This window comes from Carcharodon carcharias, chromosome 5 (genome assembly GCF_017639515.1).
Source record: "Carcharodon carcharias isolate sCarCar2 chromosome 5, sCarCar2.pri, whole genome shotgun sequence".
NCBI lineage: Eukaryota > Metazoa > Chordata > Chondrichthyes > Lamniformes > Lamnidae > Carcharodon > Carcharodon carcharias.
The window spans coordinates 75,292,377-75,312,735 of record NC_054471.1 but is presented as its reverse complement, the minus strand read 5'-3'; the positions used below and the strand labels follow the sequence as shown (position 1 = coordinate 75,312,735).

Genomic DNA, 20,359 nt, shown 5'->3' with positions numbered 1-20,359 from the left:
ACAGTTCCTCACGCTATAAGCTATTGGCAACCTCGTGAATAGGACCTGTGTCATTTGCTCACCATGCAAACTTGATGCTGAAATAGGGTGCATCAAAGATATCCTATGTGATAATGGTGACCCTGATCAGATCATTTCATGCTATATATCGTGCAAACTCCTGAATGGGCCTAAGGTTGTCACTTCTTTTGGTCTTGAAAAGTGTCCAGTCTACCTCAGATTATCCTGGAAGGGCAAGGTATCTCAAAAATTTGAGCAACAGGTGAAGCCAGCTGTTTCACGCTGTTACTATGCAGTAGCAGCATTAGTGGTATTGGTCATTAACAGGATGCTGCCATCAAGCCAAAAAGACGTTCTGCCTATCACACAAATGAGTAATTCGGTATATGAATTTCAGTGCTTGTGTGATGCTAGGTATGTAGGCTGTACATCCCAAAGGCTGGTAGATCATATCAAACAGCATGTCTTTTCTGCTGTTCGCAATGGGTAAGGTACAGACCGTACCCAACCAGCCTGTGCTTACAAAACTCAAAACACAGTGTCCAACATGAGATATGATTCCACGATGGGACAACATTCGCTAAATAATCCTCAGTGTGCTAAAAATTACGCTGATAACCAATTTAAGATTGTCAGTCAGACTCACAGTGTGGTGCATTTGCATGTTCTGGAAGCTACATATATTAATACACAGGGCCCTGGTCTTTGCAGATAGAAAGAACATGTGTACACGTTGCGCCTATTTCAACTAAACAGAATAAGTGATAGCCATTCGCTGGCTCATTCCTCAGGGCAACGCCTTGCCCAATCAGGGTCAAGCTGCGTCGTTTAAATTTCAATCAATGCTTGGCAGTTCACTGTGAGTCACCATTAACTGGTGCATTCTCCATGGCAATGCCCCCACCAAACAGAATAGACTTGCCAAATAATCAGCACTCTCTTCTCATACAGCATAAAATTTTTGCTGCCCTTACATCGCTGTTCTTGGAATTGTCCTGATGAGTGCAAGATGAACAAGTTTGACTAACAGGACTGTCCCGGCAGACCGATCGTGTCAGCTTGTTCCTGCTCCACAGAACTCATTTGTTGCTATCTTGACTCCATTCTCTCTCCCCTTGTCCAGTCTCTTCCCACCTACATCCGTGATTCCTCTCACGCCCTACATCATATCAACAATTTCCAGTTCCCTAGCCCCAGCCGCCTCTTCTTCACCATGGACATCCAATCCCTCTACACCTCCATCCCCCACCGGGATTGTCTGAGGGCACTCCGCTTCTTCCTCAAACAGAGGCCCGAACAATCGCCATCGGCCACTACTCTCTTCTGTCTGGCTGAACTTGTTCTCTCGCTGAACAATTCCTCCTTAAAGTCGCCTCACTTCCTCCAAATAAAAGGTGTGGCTATGGGTACCTGCATGGGCCTCAGTTATGCCTATCTCCTTATGAGGTATGTGGAACATTCCTTGTTCCAGTCCTACTCAGGCCCCCACCCACAACTCTTTCTCCGGTACATCGATGACTGCTTTGGTGCCGCTTCATGCTCTCGTCTGGATCTGGAAAATTTTATTAATTTTGTTTCCAATTTCCACCCCTCCATCATTTTCACGTGGTCCATCACTGACACTTCCCTTCCCTTCCTTGACCTCCCAGTCTCAATTTCTGGTGATAGACTGTCCACCAATATTAATTTCAAGCCTATCGACTCCACGACAACAGCTCCTCACACCCCGCTTCCTGTAAGAACTCCATCCCATTCTCTCAGTTCCTTTGCCTCCATCACATCTGTTCTTATGATGCCACTTTCAAAAACAGTTCCTCTGACATGTCTTCCTTTTTCCTTAACCGAGGTTTTCCACCCACGGTGGTTGACAGGGCCCATCTCCAGCGCATCTGCCCTCACAACTTGCTCTCCCTCCCAGAACCATGATAGGGTCCCCCTTGTCGTCACTTATCACTCCACCAGCCTCCGCGATCAAAGGATCATCCTCCGCCATTTCCGCCAACTCTAGCGTGATGCTATTACCAAACACATCTTCCCTTCACCCCCCCTGGTGGCTTTCCGCAGGGATCGTTCCCTCTGGGACACCCTGGTCCACTCTTCCATCACCCCCTACACCTCAACCCCCTCCCACGGCACCTTCCCATGCAACCGCAGAAGGTGCAACGCCTGCCCCTTTACTTCCCCCCCTCCTCACCATCCAAGGGCCCAAACACTCCTTTCAAGTGAAGCTGCACTTCACTTGCACTTCCCTCAATTTAGTCTACTGCATTCGCTGCTCCCAATGCGGTCCCCTCTACATTGGAGAGACCAAACGCAGACTGGGTGACCGCATTGCGGAACACCTTCGGTCTGTCCGCAAACATGACCCAGACCTCCCTGTCACTTACCATTTCAACACACCACCCTGCTCTCATGCCCACATGTCCATCCTTGGCCTGCTGCAATGTTCCAGAGAAGTTCAACGCAAACTAGAGGAACAGCACCTCATCTTCCGACTAGGCACTTTACAGCCTTCCAGACTTAATATTGAATTCAACAATTTCAGATCATGAACTCCCTCCTCCATCCCCACCCCCTATCGGATCCCCCTTTTTCCAATAATTTATTAAGTTTTTTTACAACTATTTTTTTCTCTTCCCTCCTATTTTTAAATTTATTTCGATCTATTGTTTCATCTCCACCTTTTAGCCCATTTCGATCCCTTCCCCCCACCCCACCCGCACTAGGGTCATCTGCCACTAGCTTGCTTCCCTTAATGTCCTCATTAGCACACCTTTTAGATAATATCACCACCGTCAACACCCCTTTGTCCTTTTGTCTATGATATCTTTGGCAGTCTCTTCTTGGCCTCCACCTACCACTGGCCCCCTATTGAGCTCTCCTGTCCCACCCCCCTCTACCAGCTTATATTTCATCTCATTTCTATATGTCTTAGCTCTGACGAAGGGTCATACGGACTCAAAACGTCATCTGTATCCCTCTCCGCAGATGCTGTCAGACCTGCTGAGTTTGTCCAGGTATTTTTGTTTTACTAACTTTGACTAAATGTTTTTTTCAGCAATAACAAAAGGTCTACAATCAAAATCATTATCTTGCAAAGCACCAACCTGTTACTTGTTGGAATTAATTTTGAACTGACATGTTTTCATGTGCTTTTATATTTTTTATAACCCTTGCCACTCCTCACTTTCAAAGAAATGCTCTCTCTTTCTAGTCAGAGCTCCCTGCCGCAGCTTGGCTAACACTCAGAGCTCAGCAAGGTTTGGCCTTTAAGTCGCCTGTACCAGCATCTAACCCCAGTTAGGCTGAATATTATATTACTGCTCCACCTCCAGGGCATGATGTGCCAGTGTTGAAATGAATGGTCATTAGTTTTTGGTTATTGATCATGAGGTATGGTTGAGTACTGATAATGATCTTCAAAGTAATTATTCTATCCTTCATTGAAGGTACAGTTTATCTGATTCTAAGAATCTCAGACAACTTGATCTGTAGTTTATTGAATCATTATTCCTTCCTGGTTAAAAAATATGGACAATGTTCTGTGATTATGTGGTTAGTTTTCTAACCCTAACATGGGCCTGTTCATTTCCAACAGCACCCTCCTGATGTTCTCAATAGAACCAACAATGCCCTCTTGTCACCCTCCTTTCTCTCTTGTTCTAGTCCCTCACATCCCCCATGCCCCTCATCCTCTTTAAGTCTCTTCCAGGAAGTGAGGAGGAGCTTGGGGCACAGTAGTATAGTGCTTATGTTATTGGATTTGCAATCCTGAGGTCTGGACTAATAATCCAGAAATATGAGCTCAAATCCCACCATGGCAAATGGGGAATTAAATTAAATTAAACCTGGAATTTAAAGCGAGTGTCTCTGTTACAGAGACTTTGAGATTACCCAATTGTTATCTCGTTCACTTATGCCCTTTAGAGAAGGAAATTTACCCAGCCTGGCTTGTATGTGACTCCAGACCCACAAGAATGTAGTTGTCTCTTGACTGGCCTCTGAAATGGCCTAGCAAGCCACTTGGTCACATTCAAGGAGGATCTTCATCATTACCACCTTGAAGGCAATTAGGGCAATGTCGCTTTGCCAGCGACACCCATAGCTTCAAAATTAATGCATACTGTGGAAGTTATAGCCCATTCGCCTCGTGGGAGTCATCAAGGCTGGAGGCCAGAGCTTAACATCTTGGGTCTCCAAGATGTATGGAATGGATTCTGGGAGGATGTTGACTTCATTAGATAAAGGGGAAGATTTGCATTTAATCAGTACCTTTTACAATGTTGGGAAGTCCCAAAGCACTTTATAGCGGATTTAAGTATTTTTGAAGTGTCACTGTTGTTATGTAGGAATCTCAGCAACCCATTTGTGCACAGCAATATCCCACAAATACCAACATGATACATGTCCTGGTGTTAGATGGGGGTAAATATTGGCCAGGACATTGGAAGAAATCTCCTGCTCATGTGTGAATACTGCTGTTGGATCGTTTACTTGAGAAGACAGGTTTAATATCTCATCTGAAGCGGTGAAGGACTGCTCTGAAGTGTCAGCCTCTGGAGTGGGACTTAAACCTCCAACCTCCAACCTTCTGACTCTGAAGCTGTTTGTGTGTGTTACTACTGACCCACAGCTAACACTGCAAATTATCATGGGTCATGTCTATTCATGTTGTGTTTATATTTCTTAATTCTTGCTTGTATTTCTTTAAATGAGTCAGTTTCAGGATGTTTGACACTACTTAGGAATTGGGTGGGACTGGGAGCTTTAACTGTAACTTTTAGCAGAAGGAAATGGATTTTGTGCAAAGCTGCTCTTTATTGTGGATGTCCCATTGAAAGTATGGATCGATAAGGCTGCCATCATTTGTGGGTGTGCATTTTGCTGAAAGATTTTTGAAGCCTTAAAAATTTATGCAGCAGATGTGTAATTTCTTTAAAAAAGAGCTCCATATACTCTCATGGCTAGATTTTTATTGTTTGAAATGTTCTTATAAACAAAACGTACCACTGGGAGAATTTATTGCCTAACTGCATGGTAACATACTTTACCAAAATGGAGCCTTTGATTATACTCTGCATTTTCTCTTTAATAGCCTACAAAATGTTCATGCTCTGTTAATGAAAGTGGAGTGACTTTCCTAAAAAATATGAATAGAAAAAGAAAGACTTGCATTTATATAGGGCAGAATTTCCTGCCTGTCGGGCGGGCTGGGCGAGAGCGGGCACAGGTGGGCGCGGACTCAATTGGTGCCCCCGATCGGGTCTGTGCTGCCATTTTATGTGATGCATGTGCACAAAAGAGCGCAGAAATCTCCCTGATTTCTGCACCATAGAGGTGCCTCAGGGAGATTAGTTTTAAGTGCAAAAAGTTTAACAAAACGGTGAGAAAATTTTTATGAGATGTCCCCTCATGTGAAACTGTCACATGAGCTGGGACGTGTGCACTAATTTCAATAAAACTTTTTGTCAAAATTTAAAATCATTCATGAAACCTCATCACGCTCGTGAAAAATGCGAAAGCCGCCTGGGCTCTTCGCCTGCCCGCCAACCTGGAGGTTGGACGGGCAGCTCCGTTAATTATTTTAATTTGAGATAAATGTCCTTAATAGGTCTTTGACAGTTCGGCGGGGTGGGGTCTGCTCGCCAAGCCGGAGATTCAGCCCATAGTGTCTTTCAGGAACTTGGAATGTCCCAAAGGGATTTGCAATCACTGAAGTACCTTTTGAATTATCGTCACTATTGTAATAATGAAAGCACTCTTGCAAACATTCCCCCATGGTCAGAGAAATGTTGAGGGTTTAACCTTAGTAACTAATATCACTCACTGGGATTTCAGGATCACAAATTTAATTAACTGTTTGCTATGCACTCAATGAACTTGATTATTCCTAATCCATTAACTGGTTAAATTATGAGGGCAGGTTGCATCGCCTATTCTGTATTCCCTTGAGTTTAGAGTTTGGAATGTTTTCATAGGGTCAATAAAGAAAAGTTATTTTCTCTGGTGGTGGGTATCTAGATGGAGAGCAATTGTTGCCACTGACCCATGAGTTGAGAACCAGGGGACACAGATTTGAGGTGATTTGCAAAAGAACCAAAGCAGACATGAGGAGAAACTTTTTCACACAGTGAGTGGTTAAAATCTGGAATGAACAGACTGAGTGGGTGGTGGTAGATGCAATTGTAGCTTTCAAAAGGGAATTGGATAAGCACCCCAAGAGAGAGAGAATTTGCAGGGTTACAGGGAAACAACAGGGGAGTGGGGCTATCTAAATTGATCTTGCAGAGAGTCAGCAGGGACACGATGGTCTGGATGGCCTCCTTCTGAGCTGTAACCATTCAATGATTCTTCTACAAGGGGTCATAACCTTAAATTTAGAGCTAGACCATAGGAGTGAAATCGGAAAGCACTTTTTCACATAAAGAGCTAGTAGAAATCTGGAATTCTCTCCCCACAAAAAGCTGTTGATGCTGGGGATTAATTTGAGCAACCAAGCCTGAGATTGGTGGATTTTTGTTGGAGAAGGGTGTCAAGGGATATGGGGTTAAGGTGGGTAAATGAAGCTGAGGTCACCAATCAGCCATGATCTGAATGATGGAACAGGCTTGGGGGCTGAATTACCCTCTCCAATTACTATGTCTCCCAAATGACAGCCTTGGCACAGGTGGACATTACTATTTGCCTAGGTCATCTGTACTCCATTCAGTGGTCTGTGGTGTAATTGCTGCTATTTTTGAAGTGGCTAAGTGGTGGAAGGGGTCACAGTTTCAATTCTTCTGGCTTTGAGGGAGGCAAGTAATGTGCCAGGCCTCCAAGTCAGCACTGGAAAATCAGCACACACAAACCGCCACAAGACTCCAGTTCGCTGATGACGAAAATAATATCTTCTGTCTGGCAGTCCAACATACTCCACTCATAAAGCAAGCATTCTGTTGGGTGTTTGACATTTTTGCTTCTGTACTGTCCAAAAGGATTTGCAGCCACTGATGTGGAGAATCTCCTCATGTCATGCTCAAATTGGACAAGTTACCAAGTTTACTGTTAAAATTATTGAGGGTTAAAAGATTATGGTAGTGTCCTTGTATCTCCCACTCGCAGCTGCAAAGTGGGGGTGACTATTTACCATTTCTGTGTGGTCAAATCTTTACTTTGTTTCAGTGATGGGACTTATGAAGCATGAATTAGAGATTATGTTTCTACGTGTCTGGCTATTAAAAATGTAGTTTGGATAATAATTGCAAAGCAGCACTGTACACAATCTTGAATAAGATTTTCTTAATCTCCTAGTGATTGCAGAAGCTTGTAATGAAAAGCAACATGTATTGCTATTAGGGAGACACCCCTGTAGGTGCAGGTCTGTGCCTGTGCCTTGCTTTTGAGCAGTTTCCTTTTTTGGTTGAAGGGACTTAACAAGTAGAAAGAGAGAGAGAGTGTGTGTGTGTGCGCGCCTGCTCAGCAAGTGTCTTTTATTTTTACAGTGAACCATTTAATAAGCAAAATCTTAACAAAACGCTACACCAGAATGACTTGGGCAAGTCTGAGTCACTCTTAACGCCGCTCACATTTCTGCCTTTACATTTTTGCTCCATGATGATTTAGACAACTTTTTTAACTGTTGGCTTTTGTTGTCAGAGTGCACCACGAAATATGTGGTTGTGCAATGATTCAATGTTCTCTTCAGCCATACATATTTTATTGTGATAACTGTTGGAAAGAAATGCTTTTATATTTTGGAGAAAAGGTGTGCCGGCTTTGCTTTCCTTCCTGCCCTATAGGAGTGGGCAGGGGAGTGGTTGTTCTTGAGGCTATGTGGGAGGAGTTTCTTTAGTAAGTCCGCCTCCCTTACTTTTGCATGTCTCAGCACTGAAAATGGAAATGTCAGAACCTTGCATTGTGCAGCCTGGACGAGAGATGGGCCTTTTCCCCAGTGAAAGAGAGCTGAATGCTCGGCTGGTGAACCGGATGTGTTGTATGGGTTAGTACCTTGTATGTCCCACTTATAGCTTTGGCTCAGTTACAGTGTAAATGATTCAAGCTCATGTTGTAAATCAGGCACTGCTTCAGTTAAATGCTATTCCATTAATAAGCTGTAACTTGGAATGCTTGTGCTTCTTTATTCCTTTAACGGATTGCTGCTTTAGTCATTTCACACTTTGAACCTCTGTCCTCTTGAAGTAATTGGCAAAAGAACGAGAAGGGATGTGGAATGAACTGCCTGAAAGGGTGATGGAAGCAGAATCAAAAGTACCTTTCAAAGGGAATTGGATAAATACGTGAAGAAAAATAAAAATCTGCAGGTCCTGAGGATAGAGCACAAGTGGTGGGACTAATTGGATTGCTGTTTCAAAGGGTTGGCACAAACATGATGGGCCAAATGGCTGCCTTCTGTGCTATATGAGCTTATGAATGTTGACATCAAATCTTAAGCTGAGATCCAAAGTTAGTTCACTTGCAGTTTTTGTAACCCCTTTCTCCTTCTCCTTGGCTCTTTCCAGTTAGCTGGCCACGCTTCTGTGTTTTGTAGTGTGTGTGTGTGTGTGGATTGATATTATTACTGACACTGTTCCTTAAAACCTGCCTCTGTGACCAAGCTTTTGGTCACCTGTCCCAACATCTCCCTTGCTGACTTGGTTTCAAATTCTGTAAACCGCCTTGGGATGTTAAAGTATTATATAAATACAAGTTTTTAGTTGACTATTTATTGTAAATTGCCTCATAACCTAGGCCAAGTGAGCTGTAATGAACAAATTGTTACGGCTCATGAATTGGCATTTTTGCTGCCTCCGGGACTTGCACAGAACTGAAATCTCCACAATGTGCTAAATGAGGATTCCAGTCAGTGTTCTGAGCATGATCCAACTCCTGCCTGGTATCTGTCCTTTTCATTGTACTGGTGTATTGATTTTCTGTTCAAGGTGATCAGTGGTCAGTGATAATGTACACTGATGCTCATTGTCCTGTTTCACTAAAGTCTTTAGTTTCATGATTGGGGAGCATGTGCCTATCTATGTTTGTAGGCATCCCTATCTTTTGCATAACAGCTGATCTTTTCAACTCAATCAATGAGTGATTGAGGTATTCCAGATATGATGCTGCCCCTGTTAATCTCATCAAGGTCCACCCTCCTTTTGATTACCTGGTAGGTTTCTGCTGTTTCTACCAGGATGCGTAATGAGGAGAGTCTCTGGATCAGTTTAGATACTTCCATCCCCCCCACTGCCCCTCTTCTGCAATAGTGTTGCCTGCTGACATTTGCTACTGAGGTTCTCATGTTACTAATGATGGATAGTGAGATACTGGAAGATGCCAGTGTTCCCTAGAACCATACCCCAGCACGGAGCCAAGGCTCTGTGTAGCATTCTTCTTTCTGAGCCAGAAGGTTGCTTTACAGAGGTTTGAGCACAAACTGTAGTCTGACACTACACTGAAGGAATGCTGTGCTGTCAGAAATGCTGTGTATTTGAATGAGGTATTAGACAGAGGCCCCATCTGCCCTCACAAGTGAAGGTAAAAGATCCCATGGCACTGTTTTGAAGAGGATTTCTTCCAGTGTCTTTCTCCTTCTCTCAACTGCATCCGCTTTTTATTCCTCCCTGTCCCATCATCCTCCTTTCACTTCTCTCTCACCTCCTCCCCACCTTGTCCATCGTCTTCCCCCGCCCCACCCCAGTAGTTCAAACATCCTGCATCCAGTTCTAATTTACTCCTTGCTGCCACACTGTGGCCCTCTCTCAAGGCAATAGTGCAGGAGGGGAGCAGACGTAAGAACATATTGTTCCCTGAACATTCAGTGTTCCTCATGGCTAAGCTGAACTGTAACTAACTCTTGACCTGTCTAAACAGTTAGTTTCCAAAGACACTGCAATAGTGTCAGAGAGTCTTTAGAAGTTTTATTTCTTTTAAAAAAAGCACTGTTCAGTGAAGATAAGGATGATCCCTTTGGTTGGAATTAACCCCACTGAAAAATGATAATTCTTAACATGGAAGACTGGAGATTGATTTCTTAAAGCACTGCACTTTATCTTGTATCCAATTTAGACTTGTTGTGCACTGTTTGACCCCGTTCTGCCCTCTACTCGACAGATAGGGGTCAGTCCCCAAGTCTTTTTCAAACTTTTGTTTACAAGTGAACTATCAATTTAAAACAAAATCACCTTTTCCCCCTTTTTTAAATGAATATGGCAGCCCCCAATCCTTTGCCTTTCCAATTAAAGCCATAGGTTTTTGCAAAGGCTCTGATGGATAAAGGAGGGAGGGGACCTTTAACCTGAATGATTCAAGGCATTTCACAGGACCGTTTTCAGACACAAGTTAACACTGAGACATGCAAGGAGATATTCTGATGTGTATTTTTTTCATTCTTGCATGGGATGTAGGCGTTGCTGGCAAGGTCAGCATTTGTTGCCCATCCCTAATTGCCCTTGAACTGAGTGGCTTGATTGGCAATTTTAGAGGGCAGCTAAGAGTCAGCCACATGGCTGTGAGCCTGGAGTCACATGTAATCCAGACCAGGAGAGAATGGCAGATTTTCCTTCCCTAAAGGGCATTAGTAAACCAGGGGAGTATGATGATGGTTTACACAGTTACCATTACTGTGACTAGCTTTCAATTCCAGATTTATTATTGACTGAATTGAAACTCCCCCTACTGCCATGGCGAGATTTGAACCTGTGCCCCCAGAACATTAGCGCTGGATTACTAATCTAGTGACATCGCCATTATGCCACTACCTTCCCCTAATTAAACAAAAGCTTGGTCAAAGACAGGGTGGCTAACTGTTGAGAGAAAAAAATAAGGGACACCTGGAGGACCAGGCATGAGAGTGGGGAGTTCGTGCTGGGCGGAGGGGGGAATGGTGCAGTGCTGTAAGGGTGACGGGCCAGGCCATGGTGGTGACGGCTGGGCCAGGGCGGTGTTGGTCTAGATTATTTGCTCAAGTGTCTGGAATAGGACTGGAACCTTCAGGCTCTGAGCTTACTGCAGTGCAACAACTTGTGGGTATGGATCGATAATGTCGATTAATTTTTCATCTCACCGCTGCCCCACCCACCCCACCCACTTACAGCCAACCAACTATTACTGTCTTCTTTTGAGACTGGGGTGGAATGGTTATTGCTACCCTGACATCTTTTACTAACGAGGCACAAAAGAAAAATAACAGTAGTGATGAAGAGTTGAGGCGACATTTCTTTAAGGAGCTGTATACTATAATTGTGGTCATATTCTAAATCTACCAAACAAAATTTGCAGCAGCAGCAGAGTTGCAATGGCAGTTTGTGTTAACCCTGAAATAGAAGCTTTGGCTGAAGTTCAGCTCATTAAACATACATTCTTTTGAAAGAATGCAAAGTGCCATAGAAATGTTTTAACTGTTTTCTTCTCTTCCGGGGGACAGTATAAATTGTGCTTTCAATCCCGTCTCTAAAAGCATATTCTCACAAACCTGCTCTAGAAATTTCCATGCATTTTAAAAAAAGACCACCGCTGTAATCTTGATTTCTCCTGTATTCCACTGATTGAGCACATCATAAGCACTGCACCCTGGCTTCACAGGGTAGGGTGGATGAGAAAAATTGTGTTCCTAATATGATTAATTAGAAGAATGCTTGTCAATCTTTTTAACTCACTTATACAGTGTTTTCTTTCTTCTCTTTCTGCCCCTGTGTCGTCACCACCACCCCCCACCCCATTCCTCACCCACCCCCCTCCTTTTTTGAATTTGCTGAGCTAAGCATCTTCTTAGGCCAAGAATTTAACTGGCTTACACTCCCTGTTGATGCCGGAGTCTTCTGAGGTGTGCAAGAATAAACCTGAAAGTCTGGTCCTTTCTGTGCACTACCTTCCTGTAACTCCAGCAGGTCATGGGTTCATGCCCCTACTGAAGCACATAATCTTGGCTGATACCTCAGTGCACCTGCAGTGGATGTGTTGCACTCAGAGATGCCCTGGTTTTTGAATCAACTACTCAGCCCAGGCCCTGACTGGCTGTTCCAAAGAACTTACTGATTAGCTAGCACTATTTGAGGTTGGCGGTGTCCTGGAAAACGCTTATTCCCCAGTCAACACAGCCAAGAATGATGAACTGGTCATTTATTAACTGCAATGTATTGCCTGTTGGCACGGCACCTATTTGCTATCTTCCACACTTCTTTGTAATTGATAAAGCTGTGTACTTGGGAAGTGAATGCATAATGATACTACACACCTAGTTCTAATTTTAGTGTAAAAGTAAAATACTAGAAATGCTGGAAATCTGAAATAAAAACAGAAAATGCAGGAAAAACTCAGCATGCCTGACAGCATCTGTGGAGAAACAGAGTTAACGTTTCGAATCCATATGACTCTTCTTCTGAAGAAGAATCATACGGACTCAAAAGATTAACACTGTTTCTCTCTCCACAGATACTGTCAGACCTGCTGAATTTTTCAGTATTTTCTGTTTTTATTTTAATTTTAGTGTGCTTTATTTAAACACTGCTTTCAACATCGATTTTTTTTTTCCTCTTCCCACCATCGCCTCCCTCCCCCCCATAACCTTCTCTCTCGCTCTCAATCTCATGCAAGGGAGAAACCCTTGGGGCTCGATTTCTTCCCTGTTTTCCTTTAATGAAGAATTTTTCAAAACTGGAAGTCGCTTAGTAGATTTGAAACCAATAGTTTGTCATGAGGTTGGTTGCCATGGCAGCACTGTTCAAAATATAAACCAGACATGGCCTTCTTAACAGTTGACTTGCTGCTAAAAGGATTGATTGCATCCAGAGGAGTGTTTGAAGGATTGAAGACAGCTTGTAAAAGGTTGTTGTTGTGTTGACAGACACAAAAGAGGTAATTCCTTAGGGAATGATTATCTCATTTTAAGTTAGCTGGAAATACTTGGCAGGTCAGAGTTAAAAGATAAAAACAAAATCCTGTGGATGCTGGAGATCTGAAATCAGGAAGTGCTGGAAAAACTCAGCAGGTCTGACAGTATCTGTGGAGAGAGAAACAAATTAATGTTTCAAATCCAATATGACTCTTCTTTCAAAATGTTGTCAGAGTTAAAAGATGACTCATTTTAAACATTGTGACAAGGTCATTACTGTTTTCTCAGTCATGAAAAAATAAAGTCAGATTTTCACCCAGTCAAAGAACAGACCACCATGTTAACCTGAAACAGCCCATAATGCCTGTTGAATTGGTGATTGCTTCTCCTCTTCTGTATTGCACAAAAACTAACCTGACCAAACTGCAGCCTCTAAACATCTTTTGCAAGACCATTCACTCACATAATTAGTTAGGTAACCCACCTACCCCTCCACCAATCTTCTTCATACAAACACTCAATTCATGTCCCACTAACTCCATTATTTTAAAGAACGCATTGTGTTTTTGTCTTGTTTGGTGTGTTGTGCGTGACTGAGTTGATGTTCTCTGTCAGTCATGCTTTGGTAATTTAAGGTGTGTCTCTTTAAGGGAAGGACAAAGAATAACCAGAGAGAGAGACAAATAACAAACAGTTGGTTTCTGGCAGAGGTGTTGCCTGCCTATGTGCTGCCATTGTTTGGCAAATTGGCACTGATATTCTACAGGAAAAATGAAGCTTGACTCACTGAGCCTCCTTGTATGAAGTCATGAGAAGAAGTTAAGTTCAACTCCCATTCCAAAGACTTGAGCACATTATCCAGGTTGGCAGTTCATTGCTGTGCTGAAGGAGTGCAGCACTGTTGGGATGAGGCATCAAACGAGAAGCCCACTCCTCTCTCCCAGGCGTATGTAAAGGAGGAGTCAGGGGGGTTCTCCTCCTCGGCGCCCTGCTCATTCCTCCCTCAAACACCATTGGAAATCACGTGTTCTAGTAATTTACCTTGTTACTGTTTGTGTGAACTTGCTGTGTGCAAATTGGCTGCTGTTTTTCCTACATTGCAACAGTGACTAATACACATTTAGAAGCATTGCATTGGCTATATCGCACTTTTGGGCCTGAAGAGGTTATGAAGAGTGCTACATAAATGGAAGTTTGTTATTCTTTGTAATGTTATGAATAGAATTGAAAGGCAAAAACCAGCTGGTTCATCAAGCCTGCTCCACACTCGTGAAGGTTGGTGTACCACAACTAGATATAACCCTGCCTGCTGCTTTCCCCACTGCTCCCCCTCCCACACCCCACCCCACCCCCACTTCTTCCACTTTGGAAAGCTCCTTTCCAACTCTCTCAGACAATGGAAAGTCCAGGAGATCCCATGGACCAAGTGTTAGCTATAAAGACACTTACCTTCTAATATGTAATCTCTGCCCCTCTCAGCAAACTGTCCAGTTCCCTCATGAAGGTGACCAGTGAATCAGCACTCAGCAGCCACCAGTGTATTCCAGAGGCAATGTAACTCTCATTATAACACAATAGTTTGCATTTATGCACTGCCTGTAATGGAGTAAAATGTCCCAAGGTGCTTCACAGGAGCTTTATCAAACAAAATTTGACACCAAGCCACATAAGTAGATATTGCAAGAGGCAACCAAGACCTTGGCCAAAGAGAGAGGTTTTAAAGACCAACTGAAAGGAAGAGAGTGAGGTGAAGAAGCAGAGAAGCTGAGGAGGAAATTCCAGAGCTTAGGGCCTAAGCTTTCTAAAGGAAAGAATGCCAACGATGGACTGTTGGGATCAGAAGATGCTCAAGAGACCAGAATTCAAGGAGGGCAGAGATCTCGGAGGGTGGTAGAGCTGGAGGAGGTTAAAGAGATAGGGATGGATAAGGCCATTTAAGGGTTTGAAAACACGGATGAGAATTTTAAAATTGAGGTGTTACTGGACAGGAGCCAATGTAGAAGAATAGTTTCACGGGTGATTTACGGGTGGAACTTGGTGTGAATTAGTACAGAATTAAACTTTTTCTGGGTGTTTCTCAATGTTGAATTGGATAATGACATGAAGATTTATTGTCTCCATCACTGAAATCCTACTGCCAAGTGTAGCTACCTGGTAACAATCTACTTAATAGTGTCCAGGGGTGATATATCGGAATAGTATCAGACACGAGGGACCTCTATCATGTGGAAAGACAAGAGAAAACCTGGCATTGTTCCCCCTAGAAGGGGGAGATTTAATAGAGTTGTTAAAAATTATGAAGGGGTTTTGATAGAGTAAATAAGGAGAAACTTGGCAATAGAACCAGGCTTCCTTTATATAAAATGTTGGTTTAATCTAGAATGCACTGCTTGAAAGTCCGGTGGAAGCAGATTCAATAATAGCTTTCAAAAGAAAATTGGACCTGCCCTTGGAAAGGAAAAAAGTGCAGGGCTATGGGGAGGTGGGTGGGAAAGTGGGACTAATTGGATAGCACTTTCAAAGAGCCTGCACAGACACAATAGGATGAATGGCCTACTTCTATGCTGTATGATTCTGTACTAAAGAGCATGAATGATCCTATCTCCTTTTACCCACCTCCTCCACCTTTCAAATGCAGGCTGCAGACAGAATAATGTTCCTGATCAATGGGTGATATACTTTAAAACCACCACTGGTTTTGAATTTTTGGAAATGTTTGTTTTTTGTTAAACTAATGGCAGATGGTCTGTGTGCAACAGCATAAGAACATAAGAACTAGGAACAGGCGTAGGCAATTCAGCCCTCGAACCTGCCCCGCCATTCAATACGATCATGGCTGATCTCATTTCGGCCTCAACTCCAATTTCCCGCCCTCTCCCCATAACCTTTCAACCCGTTACTAATTAAAAATCTGTCTATCACCTTCTTAAATTTATTCAGCATCCGGCATCCACTGCACTCTGAGGTAGTGAATTCCACAGATTCACGACCCTTTGAGAGAAATAATTCCTCCTCATCCCTGATTTAAATCTACCACCCCTTAGCCTAAAACTATGGCCTCTCATTCTACAATGCCCCACAATGGGAAACATCCGCTTCAAGTCTACTTTGTCTATCCTCTTTAGCATCTTATATAGCTCAATTAAATCTCCTCTCATCCTTCTAAACTCTAGCAAGTATAGGCCTAAACTGCTCGATCCCCCCTCATAAGACAAGCCCCACATCTCTGGAATCAATCTAGTGAACCTCCTCTGAACCGCCTCCAATGCAACTACATCCTTCCTCAAGTAAAGGGACCAAAACTGTGCACAGTACTCCAGGTGCAGTCTCACCAAAGCCTTGTACAGTTGCAACAACACTTCTCTATTTTTGTACTCTGTTCCTTTAGCAATAAATGTCAAAATTCCATTTGCCTTCCTTATTACCTGCTGTACCTGCATACTAGCTTTTAGTAATTCATGCACGAGGACACCCAGATTCCTCTGCACTGAAACATTCTGGAGTTTCTCTCCGTTTAAATAATAAGTTGCCTTTTTATTCTTCCGACCAAAATGGATAACGTCTCACTTATCCATGTTAAATTTCATCTGCCAAATTTTGGCCCATTCACCTAACCTGTCCATATCCATTTGTAAATTTCTTATTTCTTCGTTGCAACTTACTTTCCCACCTATTTTGCTGTCATCTGCAAATTTAGCTATAGCACCTTCTATCTCTGAATCCAAGCCATTAATATAGATTGTAAAAATTGGTGCCCAAGGACCAAACCCTGTGGCACCCCACTAGTTACAGCTTGCCATCAAGACAAAGACCCATTTATCCTGACTTTCTGCTTTCTGTCGGTTAGCCAATCCTCTATCCAAGCTAATATATTACCCCTAACTCCATGTGATCTTATCATGTGTATTAATCTTTTGTGTGGCACCTTATCAATGGCCTTCTGGAAGTCTAGATATGCTACATTTACAGGATCCCCATTATCCACTTTGCTTGTCACATCTTCAAGGAACTCTAGCAAATTAATCAAACACGATTTACTCTTCATAAAACCATGTTGACTCTGATGGATTGTATTTTGACTTTCCAAATGCCCCATTACTACTTCTTTAATAATGGATTCCAACAATTTTCCAATGACAGATGTTTAACTAACTGGTCTATGGTTTCCTACTTTCTGTCTCCCCAGCTTTTTGAATAAGGGCATTATAAGCAGCTGAGAGAACTCTTCTCATTTCCCAGTTATTAAGGCTGAATATTTCCCTCATCCCCGACTTTGTGTTAGGAAATAGAAAGAGTTTAAGCAAGTTATATTTGTGGGTGTTAGGAATGAGCTTTACCTTTAAAGCTTAAGTTTGATTTATATTTCTGTATCTGTATGTTAAGAAAAGGTCGAATTGAGTTTTAGTTTCACTTTAAAAAGGTGCTTGCATTTCCAATGTGAGTTTTACAACTGTAAACTAAGCAAAAAAGAGTAGAAAAATTGGTGCTGTTGCCTAGCAACAGAGTTCCAGAGAGATAGGTCCCTTCCACAGACATACACCCAGAAGAAAAAAAAACAGCAGTTTGATTTTGGAAGCTGTTTGAGTTCAGTTGGTTTTGAAAGTAGCTGCCAGGAGCGACTGGAGCAAAGGGCACAGATAGCCAGTCCCAACAAAAAAAAAAGACCCCAAAATCCAAGGGAGTGGAACAGGGGAAAGTCCCAAGCAGACCTTCTAGTCAAAGGAAGAACAGGAACCTGGAAAAGGCCCTATTAATGAAGTTAATTGAAGATAAGAGAGAAAGGCTCCAAGCTTCAGATTTAAAGAAACAAAGGCTGCAGAAAGCAGCAGAATAGTTTGCAAGAGGCAAGAAGGTACAAGGAGACAACTGAAGGTCTGTAACTCTTTGCTATGGGCATGTGAAGCAGTGGTACTGTTGATAGCTGAGTCAGTGAGAGTGAGTGCGTAGAAGACAGCTTGAATGCATGTGGTGACCCAGGGGAGAGGAACATCAGAAGGGGAGTTCGAAACCCTGGAGGTGAACCCTTGTGGAAGAAGTCGGTTTGGGAGAAGACTCCAAAGCGAGTTCTTTGAGAGTGGCGATTAGAAACCCCAGTGTGAAAGATGGAATTCAGTGAGACCGGTTGGCTCACGGTGTAACAAGCATCTGAGGAGGGATTTGATGAGAGATCCATAGCATCTGGTTGAGGTGTCACTTGGTTTCAGAGTGTGGTGTGCCTGACCATAGGTCGCCATAGGTTTATGTGGACTGTGCATCTACTGGGAACATTAGACTATAAGATCGCTTTTGTAACTTGTGTTATCCTTACAAATCTGTATATATCTGTCAAGGTATAGTTATGTGTGAATGTGGTTGTAATTGTATTGTAATATGGTTAATCTTTTCTTGCTTAATAAATGTTTCATGTTTTTGTTAAAAGTTCGTTGGCTGACTCCGGCGACTCTGTTCAGTAGCCCCTCTCCATGTATCTAAACAAACAATACAAGTTAAGATCTATTAAGCTGGATCAGGCTTATCTAGGGGGAACCTCAGCTGGGATCATAACATTTGCAGTAACTTGGAGCAAAGACTTTTGTAAGGTAAATTGTGAGCTTCGCCTGTCAACTTCTTCCCTTTTCTTTTTTCAGATGAACGGGACAAAGTTCAGAAGAAGACCTTCACAAAATGGATCAATAAGCACCTCATTAAGGTCGGTGGGATTTCTATGGGCATTTTCCACAGTCGTCAGTTTATTTTTTAACTTCCTATTATCAGATTATCCAACAGACTATTTAAATGCAAGATGCCATGTCATTTAATGTATTTCATCTCCTTTTCTTGCTGAACAAAATAACAATTTTATCATTTACCCTGAACCCCCCTCCTCCCCCTGAGATTATTTTAAAGTCAATTTTTCCCATCAAAATTTCCCTTAGTGTTTGCACTTCATAAATACCTTGGGAAAGTTGGGAAGAAACTGAAGCAGGTGCACCTTTTTTGACAGCTACAATTGAAGCTGAGATACCTGTAGCCAACAGGCTTTCTGGAATTAAAGCAGATACTGGATAGGCAGCCTTACATTATCTAACTGCTCTCTCGCTTATTGATGGAACAATCCTTTGTCACACTTGTATTGCAATAAATATTCTCTGGGGGACATTGTCATCCAGTTAGTGGACCTTGGGCTCCTTATGCTCTGAAGTCTACCTTTCAATAGTTGAGGTTGGTTGGTACCATTGTGAAATGTGGACCAGAGACTGGAGTGGTGTTACAGCTGGCAGTAGGAGAAATGGTGCAGGCTCGCGTTGGAGGTGTTTTTCCAGGTTGGACGTGATAACAGTTGTGCACTGGAAATCCTCGACCACTGATGGTGCGAGGAAGTTGCTGCCGTTGCTGTGGGAAGCCTCCCACCACCGCTCCCCCCTCACCCTCACCCCACCTAGTGGAAGGGCTAAAATTTGCCAGTGGATATCAGAGTACATCTAGAAGCCATAAACAAAGGCTAAGGGAGTCAGTGGATAGCAGATATGGGGAGGACATTGAACATTTGGAGGGAGTGGAATGACTTCATTTACAGGAAACTGAATGATTTCAGGTTGGTTATAAAAATGTGTACAAGCTGTAAACTGAAGTGGAATATGCTTATAGCCTGGGGAGGTATCAGAGGGAAGGCTTTCAAACCTGTGACCTCCACCACTTTCAAGTTCCCCTCCAAGTCGTGCACCAGCCTAACTAGGAATTATATCACCATTCCTCCTTTGTCGCTGAGTCCAAATCGTGGAACTCCCTGTCTAGCAACAGTGTGTGTGTATCTACATCACATGGACAGCAGTGGTTTAAGAATAAGTCCATCTTCTCAAGGGCAACCAGGGGTTGACAATAAATACTGGTCTTCCCAGCGACCCCCATATCTCGAGAATGCACGTAAAGAAACAGAAGTTAAGTAATTTGAACTTTTTGGAGAAAAAAGATGCAATTTACTGAGACATTAAACCGAGGCTTCAATTGCCTGCTTACTTAGAAGTAAAATATTAAGAGTTTTTTTTTTGAAGGTGTTCTGATTTATTTCTTAAACAACCCTACCAAGAACAGGTTAACTGATCACCCATCTTACTGCTGTTTGTCAGACTTCACTGTGTGTAAATTGCCCATTGCGTTTGCCTTCAAAATGACGACACTTCAAAACAATTCGCCCTGAAGTGCTTCGGAGACAATCTGAGGTAGTGATGGGCACTATATAAATGCAAGTCTCTCTTTTTAGGTTTATATTGGGCAACATTGTAAAATTGAATTCTCAGTGTGGAAGAAAGTAATTTGAAGGAACTATGCACATCGTAATGTATCATGACGCCTGCCAAGCTCTGTATTAAATGGAAAATCAGTTTGATTTATCAGAACTGTTCATATTTGTGCGGTGAATTAGCGACCAGTTAAATTGGTTGTGCAGAAACCACTCCCTTATGTTGCAAGTATGTGAAAATCAAATGCACTGCACTGACAGATCTGGGTAGCAATTCAATGAGTCAAACGTTTAAAAGAGATGATGGTTGAATTGATGAACAGTTTGTTCATGCA

General features: G+C 42.7%; 1 protein-coding gene across 3 annotated transcripts in view; it reads left to right on the top strand.

Annotated features, from left to right (window-relative positions):
- dst (dystonin) overlaps positions 1–20,359 on the top strand; it is a 576,136-nt gene that overhangs the window by 87,640 nt on the left and 468,137 nt on the right. For all 3 annotated transcript variants that reach the window (XM_041188904.1, XM_041188906.1, XM_041188907.1), the window contains exon 2: positions 18,433–18,494. In XM_041188904.1, coding sequence (XP_041044838.1) covers positions 18,433–18,494 — 62 coding nt within the window. The remainder of the gene's footprint in view (positions 1–18,432; positions 18,495–20,359) is intronic.